Genomic DNA, 15,898 nt, shown 5'->3' on the forward strand with positions numbered 1-15,898 from the left:
AAATAAAAAATCTAGAGTTACTAGAGTCTGGGTAGAATACTATAATACTTATTTTCAATAAATAAATCTTAGTCTTGATGGGACAATATCTAATTTTTATTTGTTTCTTTCAATCATTATTTGTAGTCTCTCAATATTTATTATCTATTTAATATTAACACTTCAAATCAAAGGCTTGATTAGTGTATGATATGCTCTGATGTTCAATATCAACACAATATCAATACACTGTTACATTCAATCATTTATTTTTTCAAATTGTTATCGATATCGACGAGTCAATGCTGCTTTTGGAGTTTGAGTCGGTGCTTCATAGTTCTATATACGATATTGGCTAGTTAGACATATAATAGGTTACAATTTGATGGTTAATGGTGTTGGTTTTGAATGTTTGAGTTGTATCTTCTTCCATGTTTGGATCTCAATCTTGACCATGAAAAGTTCTAGATAAGTGTTAAGTTTGTTATCTTATTTTGACCTAGGTAGTTAATTGATAGCTGCGCGTCGCAACCAACCCCGGAAATCGGGATAACGGGTTGCGGGATACCGAAATTATCTCTACTTTTTGGACAAATTACATGAATAATACTATATAAATATGCATAATCAAACAATGTCTCAAACTCATAAACATTCATAAATAGTAATAAAAAAACCCCAAGTCTTAATCAAAACATACATTTAAATATCAAATAGCGTCATCTTCTTCAACATAGTCTTCTTCCTCCTCCTCTTCTCCATCAACTTCAATATATTATTTGTTCTCATCCTCCTCTCCAACGTCTTCAACATAAATAGGTTCAACTTCTTCAACATCTTATTCTGCCACCACTTCTTGTGATATTGCTTCTTGTGTTATTGCTCTAGATGCACTTGCAACTGCCTTTTCTTTTGTTGCCCCGCATAGGGTAGACCATTGACTCATTAGCCTCATTTGCATTGGCAACATCAGTCCAAGTTAAATTATCACTAGCGGAAACTAATTCTTCAACAGATTGACCATCTTCTCCCAAGTCCCCCACTTCAAATTCATTGATATAATAATCATTATCATTCAAGTTAATTCGATTAATCACATCAAGGTAATCATATCGCTCTTTCAGAGCCGAGTTATACTTAAAGAAAACCAAGTCTTCCAACCTCTTATGCTCAAATCTACGTCTCTCATTGGAATGAATCTATGTATTATAATTTAAAATGTTAGCTTACTAGATTAATATGAACCTAAATAGTAAAATATTCTATAACTTAATAACAAGTATTAACTTACATGCTCAAAAGTACTCCAATTGCGCTCACATCATGAAAAACTGCATGTAAAACTCAACACTTTAATGGCCAATACTTGCAAAAGTGGAGTTTGTGCTCCATAAGTCTTCCATCACTGAGTTGCAATGAAACAATCATTTTCATTTTATACAAGTTGTTGTGTGCTAAAAGTTTTAAGAAGAAAATAAATGAACTTCCAATTACTGGGAGCTAATTTTGCCATTTGTCTTATTGCTCAACCGAATCCAAAGAGACCATTAACAAACTTATATTCTGCCAACTGTGTTGTAGTCATGTCACTCATTTGATGACTTTCACCATGTATTTCAATGCATAAGGGAAGACCTCCCACTAATATGAGATCATTCACAATTTCTGGTTTGCTATAAAAGTACTTTGGATTTAGGTAGTAGCCTGCAATATGCAATGGATGATGAAGTTGACATTTCCACCTTTCATCGATGATTGCAAATACATCTACGTACTTACTTCCTTGTTCAATGAAAGCTTTTCGAATATCCTCTTTGGCCTTGATCATTGTTGCATATATGTATCCCATTACAAGTTTTTTCTCATTATCAACAAGTCTTAACACTTGTATAAGATGTCCCATAATCTTAAGAGTGTAGATAATATCATTCCAAAATAATTTCATAAGTACAATACAGGTTTCTTATTTCCCTTAGGATCGTTAGCTGCCTTGGACTTAAATCATTCTTCTGAAGTGATCATCTTTCTAAGGTTGACTTTTTGTTTATGCAATCTTTGCAAAGTAAAAAATGCGGTAGCAAACATTGTGACTCCATGTCTAACCAACTCAACATTGCCAGTGTTCTTCCTCATTTTATTCAACTCCAATGTGTGGTTATAAATGAAGCCTACAAGACTAATCCCTATTTGAATAATCATTTTAACCTTAGCACTCTTTTCAATATTGTAACATCCCGACCCTTACCATTATTGGCGATGTTATTTACTAGCTCAATTGATAATGGGAATGAGACGAGCTCAATTGATAGTGGGAATGAGATGAAGCGGTATTTATCTCCTAGGTACCAGACTCGAATCCCACGGAAGGCAAAACACGCCATATTTCCAACGGTGGGAAAGGGGGAGGGGGCCAGAAGGTCGTGAATATTATCGTCGATAACGGTAAGGGTTGGGATGTTACAAATATCTTATAACATTAGGTCTACACAATGTGCAGCACACAGAGTCCAAAATAGGTGTGATCTTTTGGCAGTCAATAGTTTACCAGCCAATACATAATTACTCCCATTGTCAATAACCACCTGCATAATATTTTTCTCATCAATCTCCTCAACAAAATATTCCAATAGCTCAAATATCTTAATCCAAGTCTTCATGTAGGCAGAAACACCAATACTCTTCACAAACATTGTTCCTGCTGTAGAATTCATCAAGAAATTTATTAAAGTCCTATTCTTTATGTCTGTCCAACCATCTAATATAATTGAACATCTAAATGTTGTGCGATGATATTGATGAGCATTCAATAAAGCCTTTGTAGATTCCAACTCTTTTTCAAGGTGTGGAATCCCTAATTCATGATAGCTTAAAGGTTTCAAATGAAGATCGTAGTTTCCAACTGCTTCCAACATCAACTTGAAGCTTTTTGATCTTGCAACATTAAAAGCAATTTCATTTGTATATCAGAAATGAACCATTTATTTTATCATTCTTGCTCTTGCTTCTTTCTCACAAGCATCATTTATGTTTGTTTGCCTCTTGTCTTTCCCCAATTTGTGTTTCGCTTTTTTCATGAACATTAAATCCAAGGGACCTTTTGTCTTCTAGGTAGTTGGTAAAGGGGCCTCAATTTCCCTTTTTCCACTTCAAATTCTCCTTATTTCAGCTACATCGTCATTAACATCATCGTCAATTTGCACTTCCATCTCATTTAATATTTCATCTTTTAGTGCTTATTTCTCATCATAATATTTATGCAACAATAGCTTACAATCTGGTGGTATTTTTCTGCAGCTTTTTACATCTCCCTTTATTCTTAACCGATGTTGTCTTGCTCTAGTAATTCCTCAAGTAGTTTCAAGTTGATAGAAATCACATGTCACCCTCTTCCTATTATTCTTGTCCTTTACCCTATTATACTGCAATGTTAGATCACTATTATCACCGATTGTTTTAAACATTACACAAGCAACAAAACTATTACTTTTCGGGTTGCAAATGGTGTTGCCATGACTGCTTGTAAAACAATTAGTAAAAAAAATAGAGAAAGAAAAATAGAAGTAAGTAACAAAAGAAAAACTAAAGAAAAAAAAAAGAAAAAGAAAAAGAAAGAAGTAAGTATCCAAAGAAAAAAAAAGAAGTTACAAAAGAAAAATAAAAAACAATGAAAAAAAAAAACAGAATGAAAGAAGTAACAAAAGAAAGAAAAAACTAAATAGAAAAAAAGAAAGCATGAAAGAAATATTAAAGGAAAAAAATTTAAATAAAAACAAACAAAAAGAAAGAAGTAACAAAAGGAAAAAAAAACAAAACAAAAAGAAGGAAGTAACAAAATAAAATCATGTATCTAGGTTTTGAGAACCCGTGACCTGCAACCCGTAAACGCGTCTAGATCGAGTCCAACATCCCTTCTCATTGCGCCACCACAGTCATACCCTTCGTCGCCACGCTCCATCTCTATTGCGTTGGAAACCACCACAATTGACTACTTAGATTTTGACTCGTGTCCAAACGAAGAGAATTCTCTGTCTGTTCATTTTTTTATTGCACTAAATCGAGATAGTGAAAAAACTCTCAAGAAAATGGTAGAAAAAAAAAAGGTAAATAGGAGTAATACAAAGAAAAAACTAAAAGTGAAATGGTGTAAATAACTTATAGGGCGAATTCTTTTTTTATAGGTGGAAGTTAATGTACTAATGATTTAAGGGATTATTCAAATCATTCAGTGCATCAACTCTTGTTTAGCATCCTCAATGCATATTTTGCATTAAAACTAAAATACACTCCATTATTGTGGTGTTAGATTCATTAATGTTGTCTATTTATGTCAACAAATACATATAGTATTTTATTAAGACTCTACTAATTGTTGTCTAATAACGAAAGCTCTATTTTGTTTTTATTATATAATTTTTTTTATTGATGAATTATTAGAAAATGCGACCCTATAATCTTTATGATGAGATAACATTTTTTTGGGATAATATTGAAAATAAAGATAAATGAAAATAATATTTTTTTACTTAAAAATAATATTCATTCATTCATATTAAAAGAGTACATCGATTAAGAACAACACGAATACAAATTCGCTAAAAATGAAAAGTATGAATGTGTGAAAAAACTCACATCACCCAATTTAATAGCTTAAAACAAAACAAAAAATATTTATAAATTTGACAAAATGAAAGTGACTGAAACACCATGTCTCCAGATTTGCAATGTTGAGGATGCAAAAATCATTGATTGAACCCGCCTGATCTGAATCAAAATTAATCTATCAATCTAAATAAAATAAATACCGCATCGATATGGCAAAAAAAAACATCGCTTTTAATTGACGAGACAACGAAAAAACACAAAAAAAAATGTGTGAAAATCACTTATTTATGTAAAAAGATAGGAGGAAAACAATGTAAAAATGTGATTTTGGACCAAAATAAACGGTCTTAAATCACTCGTCTTCTATGACCAAGATAAATAAGAAAGAGAGGAGAAAGAAAAATTGTGGCGATTAGGTTTTTATAAATTAAACAACATAAAGATAACTTTTAATGTGGAAAAATAGCAAATATAGACAACAAATTATTTATTTTATAGTGATGACACATTTGTATATTTGTATATGTAGTAGTTGAAGTCGAAAATTAAAATTTAAAGTTTTTTGTTTTTATTTTGACATTTGTAATTTATAGTTTTTTACTTTTGATTCATGTAATTATATTTTGTTTTACATTTCATCTCTAACCATCTATTAAATATTAACGTGACACTAAATCTTACGAGACATATCATGTCAACATGTCACGTTATCTAGATTTGATGGAAACATGATATCGAAAACTAAAATTAAGGGAAATCTTGAGTTACAAATATTGAAAATAAATATTTTTTTCAAAAGACTAAAACCATAAAGTCATCATATTATAAGGTAGATAGAAATATAAATATCTTTATTAACTACTACTTATTATTATAAATATATAGTGAAATATAATAATTTAAATGTATTGTATATAATATTAATTTAAAGATAAAAATAAAAGTAAAATTAATATGACAACAAAACGATATTTATATTGACACATTCTTTATATGCTTAAACCACATGTTGGTGATAGATTATATGTTCTTCAAACAACATTGAATCATACTACTACAATATTTTCAAGGCAATGACTAAGGTACATGAAGAAATTATAATGTTGTGTGTTACAGAGGAAGGTCTATTCACAGTACATCATTAGCTGGCAAAAAATTGGTGCAATTGAAGAAAAAATTGCATAATAATACTCGGAGCAACTACCATGACTAAATAAAAAAGGTGAATCTTCGAAAGACAAGAGAGACAAAGGACACATGATCGAAAGTTCAAACTGTATTCGTAATGACTGTGCAAACTGTCAAACATAAAGCAAATATTTTATTATATTCTTTGACATCATAGGTATACAGTTTTGATTTTTTTTTTATTTGATCAAATTCGTAATTTTAATTATTATTTTTTCTGTAATTTTAGTTCTTTTATATTTAAAATTGTTGGTATTTTTTTTTTTTTTTTTTTTTTATTTTGTGTTTTAATTTGATGATATATCAATCATTTAAGTGATGTGAACATGATGAATTAAAAAATTATGATGATGTAAAATTTAAATTTATTTTTAAAATAAATAATATCACTTTAATAATTTTTGAAAATAAAAAATTAAATTCTTTTAAATTTCATTTTTATTCTTTAAAAATGTCTGAAAATAGAAAAATATTAATATTACTTATTTTGGGATTTTAAAAATTTCTGAAAAAAATCAAAAAGTAATTTTTTTTTTCTCTACTCTTCTTTGCTTTAAAAAATAAAATAAAGCTATGTGTTAATGCCATAAATCATAGTTGATTTGTATAAAAATAAAGTAAAGAAATTTGTGACTATATATATGTATGTATGTATATATATATATTTGCTTTGGTATAATTAGTAATGAAAAAGATACATCTCTCTTAATAAAGAAATGATTTCATGAAGAATAAAAAAGATGAAGTCACAACAAATACATTTAACCAAAAGTATGGTTGAATATAAATGGAAGGTAAGAGAGTGGTCATGAAAGGAAAATAGAAAATATGTTGAAGCGAGGGGTTTGTACTTGTACTACTTTGTTTCTCAAATTATGTGTATGGTAGAATTATAATTTAGAGTTTAGCTTGTGTGTTTGGTCCCTTGGCTCTCCAAATTATGACACAAATTAAACTAATCAATGCTCAAAACAGAACAGGTGTTTTCCACAAAAAGCAAAAGCATTATCCTCGTTTTCTTTCTGTTTTTTCTTCATAAGAGGGCACACAATGCTAGCTATAATCTAAAAATATGAGGAGACATTTTGATGCATGGTAGCAATATCCATTTAATCAATAGTATGCTAACCTCAAAGATAAAAAGATGAAGTATAATTTGAAGAAAGTTAACTTTATGGTTCTGAAAACAATGATTATGAAATATCTCAGTGATTTTCTCTCCAATATGATGGTCAACCTGGAAACCATTGAACAGTCTGTACCCATCAATTTTGGGCTAAACCGTCTCAGCAGCTAGTGGTTTGTGCATTTCCAAAAATATTGCTATGTAGAATAGTGTAGGAGACCCTATAGTGTAGACCCTTCCACATGGAAACTGAAACTTCTCTATCTTCATTTCCAATAGGAAAATAAATAAAATAAGAGACATAGTAGGGGCCAACAATACCTACCATAATTAAAATTGGAAAAGAGAATGAAATTAAAATAACAACAATTGGGTTTCCATTTTTTTGTAAAAGAAGATCAAATATACCCTCTTCACTCTGTTGCATTTTCTATTTCTATATAATTAAAACTGTAACTTCCACTTCTCACTAACAACCCATTTATAACAATCAAACTTGCTTTCTATACATTTATTATCTTATTTTTATTTAAAAGTTGATAACAAAATAATCGACAAAAAAAATATGTTATGTCATTAATTGTGTTATGTGATGATTAATAAATATATCATACAACAACTCACTACGCGAAAAAACGCATATTACAGTTTAAGCCATTTACAGCGTTTTTTCAAAAAAATAAGCGCTGTGGAATCGAACGCTGTAAATGATACAGCGCTTTTAAAAAAGCGCTATAAAACATGTAAATACAACGCGCGCTTGTTATGCACATTTTACAGCGCTTCTTCACAAAAAAACGCTGTAATATGCACCCCATTATATGAGTTATGGGTCTGCTTTTAGAGCGCTTTTTAACACAAGCGCCGTAAAATGCACACCCATAATTTCATATTATGGTCTGCATTTTACAGCGATTTCTGTAAAATGCCCAACCATAATTTCATATATGGGTGTGCATTTTACATATTCAATCTATTGATTATAATTAGCCACAAATTTAAACATAACTAACTATCATTTTTAAATATTCAATTACATGTAAATTTAATTATCTAAAAATGATTAATTATGATTAATTTAGTCTGAAAAATGTCATAATGTGTTTCACATGTTAAATCCATTAAACATTTACCAAACATGATTAACCATGTAATGAATTGTGTTGACCAACACCTTTGTTTGTTGTGATGTTTTAGAGCTTTAATATTATGATCTAGTAGTATAAGTGGTAGAGAGGAACTATTTAACCAATACAAAATTAGAAATATAAAGTTTTGAAAGCTAAAAGAAGTTAGAAGAGAGAGTGATAAGAAAAATGGGAAGAGGGAGAGTTGAGCTGAAGAGAATAGAGAACAAAATCAACCGTCAAGTAACATTCTCAAAAAGAAGAAATGGTTTGTTGAAGAAAGCTTATGAACTCTCAGTACTATGTGATGCTGAAATTGCCCTTATCATTTTCTCTAGCCGTGGAAAACTCTCTGAATTTGGAAGTTCAACTTCAGGGTACCCTTTCTTTCATCTATCTATATTCAAAATTAAAATCTCACCTTTCATATTTTTTTATATGCATATATAATATAGTTTAATTATTGGTGCAAATCCCAATAGAAACTAATAAAACCCTCTATTAGCTTTTAGATCTTTTGATTTTCTGATACTTTTTTCTTCTCTCTGGAATACACTTTCTTCATTGAATCAGTTTCTTTCACCAAAATGGTCACTGGATACTGAAATATTTGATTTTTTTTAAGATTTTACTTTTCACACCCCCCGATTTAACACTTTTTTTTTTTATCATTTGCTTTTCTTATAACCATTCATGGTTTCTTTTCAAATCTGACACTTTCATTTTTCTCTCAAACTTGAACCTTTATATATTTTCTATGATTTTTCCTATTTTATTGGGGGGATCCACACACTGATATGGAAGAAGCTTTAGATTTCAGAGAAAAATGATATTGAAACCCCACACACACACACACACTACTCTCTCACTATCTATATTATGAGATAAAGTTTTCAGCTTTGTTACTTTACTGATGGAACAGTACAATCTATTTTTCTTCTTTCTCACAAGTGAAGGGAGAAAAAAAGGTAAAAATTTAAGAAGATAGCAATCATATGATATATATATATATATATATATATGAATATTATTAGTACTATGTAGTTTTTATCAGCAATTAAATGGACATGGTATAAGGTAATGTCCTAGGATGTTCATTCTCTTGTACCATTCTACAAGATCTAGGGTTTCTTTTAACATTTTCCCTCTAAATGTTGAATGAAAATAATTAAGTGTGTTTCACATGAAATTTTACAAAATTAACATTTTTTTGTAAGTACAAAGTTTTATAGTTTTTTTTTGTTAAAATCACGATAATTCATTGTTATTTTGTTAAATTGATCGCGATCTAAATATTTATGAAAAACCTTCAACTTTAACAATTCATGGGATGTGAAGTTCTTTACACTTTTTTTTTTTCACTAACTTTTTAAAGTTTTAACCTTTGATCTTTTGGTTCATCATGGTTTCTTCTTATATATATATATCTTCATGAGGATTCTCACTATGTTCCTAAAAATAATTGGCATCTCCATCTGGGGAAGGAAGAACAATCAAAATCAAAGTTAAATGTTTTCACACACAAAAGTAAAAAATCAACCTTAATGTTGTTCCCTTTTTCAAACTCCAAAAGTTTTATTTTTGGAAAAATAATAACAAGTTTTATACAACATTATGTGTACTTTTTTTTTTTTGCTCTTAGTATATGTACTTCTTTATTCCCTAGGAACAATGTTTTTTCTACAAAGCACTTCTAAACTCAGTTGTTGATTAGGCCTTTTGAGGTTTTCATCTTTAGAGTTTAGGCTCCTCTCTCTCTCTCTCCTCCCTTGTTCTAGTTTTTATTTTTGTTTACAACTTTGTAGCTTTTTTTTGGTTGTGTAATTACATTTTTTTTGCTTCATGGTGATAGGGTTTTCATAAAAATAATTTAGTTAAAATTAACAAAATGAATTTTTTTCACTCTTTTTGCTGGTTATAATATTGATAGTATCTCAGTCTTGTTCAGAGGGTAAAGGGAAGGGTTTCATCTCAATAGTGTAAGAATATTGTTATGTACAAAATTTATATTAGGAGTGTGTGTGAGTGTTTTAATTTTCTAAGCCATTGCTTTATTATATTTTAATACTATTTCCTTTTTTTTGTATGGAAATATTATTTCCTTATTTTAAAACCTAATAATAAAGTACTATATAATATACATAATTTGGATAAGCTAATTTTGCCACATTATACTTTTATCAATCATCCCTCTCTCCCACACTTTCCTTAACAAATTAATATTGATGGCATCCAGGTTGTTTTTTAGCATGTGATTGTTAATTTAAACGTGAACACATGTTTCAAACGTTCCAAATCTTAGTTAGGTTCAATCCAATCTTTTTTTTTTTTTTTTTTTATTTTAAATTTTATTATCACGAGTATATTATGCATTTGATTTGAATGGTTAACAAACGTTTAACTATATTAACAAATTTAGTTTTATTGCTTTTTAATGTTTTTACAAGTTTAATTACAATATACTAACAATTTTTTAAAAATTAATAGCATTATTATTTAATCATATATCTCACTATGCAAATGTTTAAACTAATATTTTAAAAAATAATATGACAAAGTAATATCACAGTTATATATATAATTGATCTATTAGTATATCAAAATTGATTTTAAGTAGAACTAATCTTGCTTCTAGTTGATTATAATTTGAACTTAATATTTATAATTTTTAATTTCAAACATAAGTTTTATACTGAAATTTATTACTCACTTGGCATTCAAATCTCTTTTATTTAAAATCAATTCATTAAAAATCAATTTATATCTTCACAAAACCAAACACAGTTAGTATAGTGTCTAATCACTAAACCTCCACACCCATATTTACTATATTATTTTTTCTTTCTATCATATTATCATCATCATCATATATATATATACTTCATTTGAAACCACATCAAATAATCCATATTAAAAAAGTAGTTAATAGTATGTCAATAAATAAATATAATATTTTAGAGAAACTGTTATTAAATGGAAGAGTATTTATATGTTTCTTTTTTGAAAAGAGAGAAGTTATTGTTATTTCTTTATATTTCATAATAGAAATTGAGGTTAATTTTGCACATAATTCGTATAGTATACTCATTTCTTATCTTTTCATTTATTAATTTTTCTTCTGTCATCATTGTTTCAAAGGACAGCTCATCAAGGTAAGTTTTCCTTTTCTTTTTTTTTTTTTTTTTTTTTTTTTTTTTTTTTATCTTTACGGGGTGAATATTGAATAGCTTCCTTTTATCTTCTCACCTCTTTCTTCCTAAAATAATAATATCATAAATTGTTTTTTTTTTACATTTTTCTCTATGTTTTTTTACTTCCATTTGTTGTAGCAAGTATTAGAAAAAAGATTTAATTTCTATATACAGTTGATTAAAAAAAAATTATATTCTCAATCAATTATAATTATTAAATTATTAAAGATATTTGATTTTTATCATACTACTTTTAAAGTTATATCTATCAATAATTGTGATGTGTTACTCATATAAAATTTGTACACTAAAGATGCATGAAAATTAAACTATTAAAAAATTTAAATAGTGTATATCAAACATTAAGAATCTATCAATAGAAACCATCTACTAAATTATCCAAATATCTTTAATAGTGTTGGACGTAAAGAGATATATTATGCGAAATCATAATCCACCTTAAAAAGCTTAAAAAGAGAAATAAGACCTGAAAATAATTTGTAAAGAACATATATTATGAGTTATATCTCAATATAAAATTGTAATAGCCCAAAACATACCATATTTGTTTTGTTGAAAAGTTACAGATGCAATAGATTGACAATATTATAATTAAATAACAAAATTTCTTTTATGATACGTTAGCTTTATTTAAAATAACAATTAGTTGATTAATTTTATTTATCTATTTAATCTTTTATATTTTAAAATGTTAACTGTTAACACAATTATATATATATTTTACATAATTTGATACATCTCTATTGGAAAAACTCAAAAAATTTATCTTCATCTTAAAATAAACCAGAGTTTCACAACCTATAGCAAATTTTCAATTAAAGAGAGAAAAATTTGATCGAGAAAAATGAAAGATTTATTTATTTATTTTAATCACTCTTTACCAACTTCATGCATTAATTCTTTTAAAACAAAAAACTTTATCCATTAATCAGTGCAAGCAAAAATGCAATTTTTTTAATATGAATATCGGAGATAAGCAGTTTGGTGGGAACCTCAAACTCTTAACAAGAGAATTTGGTTTTTGAACTACAATCTTATTTATTTGGCTTTATATATTTTTCCACTAGTTGTTTTTGTTTTATGTGTGCCTTAGTTTAATTAGTACTAAGCAGGACTCTTGTTTATTATCATAGCATGCTTAGAACTATATTATCATATTATATTCCATTTTGTTATTGTTATAAAACAAAATGTGGTATCAAATTTTGGTTATTAGCTATGTTTAATTTATTTAATGTTAATATTTTTAATTTATCTTTACTTTAATAAAAAAAATATTTAATGTTGGTAATTGAATGTTTTTTGACATTTAAATAGACAATTTAATAAATTTAAGTTATCTTTTACATGAAATTTAAAAAATAAATCGAATTTTACTAATTTTTTTAATAACCGTAAAAATGAAAAGCAGTTTCATTGAAATCTTATTGAGTTTATTTTAATATGCAGCATTGCCAAAACCCTGGAACGATACCAAAGGTGCTCCTTTACTTCTCAAAATGATAATATTAATGAAAATGAAACTCAGGTATGTTTTTCTAAATTAAATTATACTTATTTATAAATGTACTAGTACCTTGAAGTGCTAATATATTTTTATTTAAAAAATTAAATTATTCGTACATACTATTAAAGTCTATATTAATTCTTTAAAAATCCTTGACTATTATATTAGTCATCCCACAAAATTTATTCCATATTCCTTTTCTTCTTATGGTATTTTGACATTGTTGATGAGATATACTAATTAACTTAATTTTTCTTATTCAACTAATTAAGTTAATTGAGCCTTTGTTCTTATATGAATATATGTATTTGAAATTATACACATATGCAAGTGTACGGAAATGTTTGTTTTATATAAAACATTTTTCAACTATAATTTAATCTTATTATTAAATCATGAATTCTATTCTGTGAATCAGAATTGGTACCAAGAGATGTCAAAGCTAAAGGCAAAATATGAGTCTCTTCAAAAGTCACAAAGGTTAGTTATTTTTGTTCTCATTTTTAAAAATCTTTCTCTTTCACACATACATTTAAATCATAATCTGGTAATTAATTAATGGAGATTAAGATATGATATCATACAACATGTAATGTAACAATTTCATTGCATATTATATATAATGATATGTTATTAATTTCAGGCAATTGCTAGGGGAAGATCTAGGACCACTGAACATGAAAGAGCTACAAAGTCTTGAAAAACAGCTTGAAGGAGCTTTAGCACAAGCTAGGCAGAGGAAGGTAGGTACCTTCAAATAAAAAAAATCCTCTGTTTTTCTAATTTCTACTGCTCTATTATCTATAATGTGTGATGATTTAATTTTATTTTTTGTCTCTACATGTCCACAAGATCTAAAAAATACATATATATGAAATTTTGTTTAATTTGCAGTCACAAATTATGATTGAACAAATGGAAGAGCTTAGAAGAAAGGTAAGAAATGTTACCTTATTTTGTTTTTTTCACATAATTTTCATTTTGTAATCTTTAATTGAACCATTTTTCTTCAGCAGCAAATTATGCCCTCAAATTGTATACAAAAATGATTTTGACGACGGAAATATTGTTCGACTTTTAGTCACGTCAATAATTTGTATTAGAGCGTATTTTTAAATGGTATCAGATTTGAGATATTGAAATAACACTACTCTCAATTGTATATATGTTAACTATTTTGAAGAATTAATGTATGTAGTATATGTTAGTGTTCTCTTATTAATCTTGCAGGAACGCCATCTTGGAGACATAAATAAGCAACTTAGATTCAAGGTATTATTGCACTTAAGAAACCAACAAGTCTAGATTTTTTATTCAATTTATTATTTATTAATTTAATGGTTTGAAATCTAATTTTCAGCTTGAATCAGAAGGATTTAATCTTAAAGCTATTGAAAACATGTGGAGCTCTAATTCTGCTACTGTTTCTGGAGGAAGCAGTTTTCCTTATCAGCCTTCTGAAACCAATCCTATGGACTGCCAAGCTGAACCTTTCTTACAAATAGGGTATGTTTCAATTTTCCTTCTTTCATATGTTGTTATATATACCTCAAAATTATAATTATACCATCTTAATTTAATTTGTAACAATAACAAAAAATTACTTTCTAAGTGGTAAGAAATAGTAATGTAGTTAGTTAATTTTCCTTGCAGGTACCATCAATATGTTCAAGCAGAACCATCCAATGCTCCAAAGAGCATGGTTGGTGAGACTAGCTTTATCCATGGATGGATCCTTTGATTGACTTAATAGAGTAAATTAATATGTCTATATACTTTTTTTATTCCAGTTTTTATTTTTTTATTTTTTCTGTTATTAAAAAATAGACCTCTCTAGTGTTGGAAGTTTGCAGATGCATCGTCTGTAATGAGATACAAATTTAGACCTTTATTTTACTCTTTGAAGGAATGTACTATTGTTTGAATTAACCATGTATTACTGTGTTGTTGGATGCTTAATTTGTTAATACTATAATTTATTTTTTTTGGGACAAATTTTAATGCATAATGAAAGAAGATAAAGATTTACCTAGCAAACCAAAAATTAACACTGTTAGTTTTCTTTTGTTCAACTAGCCAAGTTATTTTATTGTTATATATATATATATATATATATATATATATATATTAACATTGAATTTATCTAAAAATTAAATTTATTATAAAACTTTTATAATCTATCTTAAAATATGTATCGTGTGATTTCAAATGCTGGCTACATCCACATGAAATAAAACTTAATAACGAATATTAAATGGTTTAAATTTTAAAATAAAATTTATTATATAAAAAAAAATCTATCTTAAAATTTGTACCGTGTGATTTTAAATCCATCTAGTGATATTATCTACATCCACATGAAATAAAACTTAATGCATGTGGAAGATATTGTTCCTTTGATATTCTTAATGTAGCTAGCTTTGTCCTTTCGCCTGACCACAATGTTTGGATAGTTGGTGGGAAATGATGAATTCGGCTATATGTTATCTGATATTATGAAACAAAATGGTGGTTTGCTCTTTGAAGAACATGCGAGGACAGCATTGTCATTTTATTCACTTATGATGGGGACCCTCAATTCATGTTTTTGTAGAAATCCAAGTGCTGACATACTTCTTCGTCCAGAAGAAATTAATATGAGCCTCGTAAAGAAGGTAATAGCTACTTGTATTAAAATTTAAAAGTATATGGACAGAATAAATTTCATCATGTTTCACCAATAACATCATATCATTTATCGTGTGTTTAAAAGTTTTCTAAAATTATGAACTCTTTAAAAGTATAAACAAATATTCTCATCTTCACTTTTACGATTAAGACGGTAAATTGATTGATATCGATTTGACAAATTGAGTTTTGAGAAATACACATTCATTTTTTCTTAATTATTTTTATTGAACTTACATCGATTAAGTAATTGTCTCTGCTTTAAAGATTCAAAAAAATAGTTATTTATACTTATGAAAAATGTTTGTTGATTGTCATCAAAGTTTAGATAACCATAAACATTAGTTTATGGTGAACTGCGTTTAAAAGTGGTTCACCATAACTTCCGTCCATCTTTCAAATATTATTGTTGTAAAATTCATGTTTTCTAAATTTTAAAATTTAATTTTAAATTAGATAATATATTTTTATTTTAATCAAAGGTTATGAT

General features: G+C 27.6%; 2 protein-coding genes across 2 annotated transcripts; one reads left to right on the top strand and one right to left on the bottom strand.

Annotated features, from left to right (window-relative positions):
- Nucleotides 1–863: 863 nt before the first annotated feature.
- Nucleotides 864–1,882, bottom strand: LOC101508427 (uncharacterized). Its single transcript, XM_073366495.1, has 3 exons — nt 1,510–1,882; nt 1,285–1,310; nt 864–1,178 (listed from the first exon to the last, which is right to left on the bottom strand). The coding sequence occupies exons 1-3, from the start codon at nt 1,880–1,882 to the stop codon at nt 864–866; spliced, it is 714 nt and encodes a 237-aa protein (XP_073222596.1).
- Nucleotides 1,883–8,149: 6,267 nt separating this feature from the next.
- On the top strand, nt 8,150–14,700 carry LOC101510444 (agamous-like MADS-box protein MADS3). The gene is made up of 8 exons (XM_004492609.3): nt 8,150–8,399; nt 12,684–12,762; nt 13,160–13,221; nt 13,385–13,484; nt 13,636–13,677; nt 13,972–14,013; nt 14,102–14,247; nt 14,395–14,700. Exons 1-8 carry the CDS (start codon nt 8,212–8,214, stop codon nt 14,480–14,482), a joined length of 747 nt encoding a protein of 248 aa, XP_004492666.1. The 5' UTR covers nt 8,150–8,211; the 3' UTR covers nt 14,483–14,700.
- Nucleotides 14,701–15,898: the final 1,198 nt, after the last annotated feature.

The sequence above is a fragment of the Cicer arietinum genome, chromosome 3, assembly GCF_000331145.2.
Source record: "Cicer arietinum cultivar CDC Frontier isolate Library 1 chromosome 3, Cicar.CDCFrontier_v2.0, whole genome shotgun sequence".
Lineage (NCBI taxonomy): Eukaryota > Viridiplantae > Streptophyta > Magnoliopsida > Fabales > Fabaceae > Cicer > Cicer arietinum.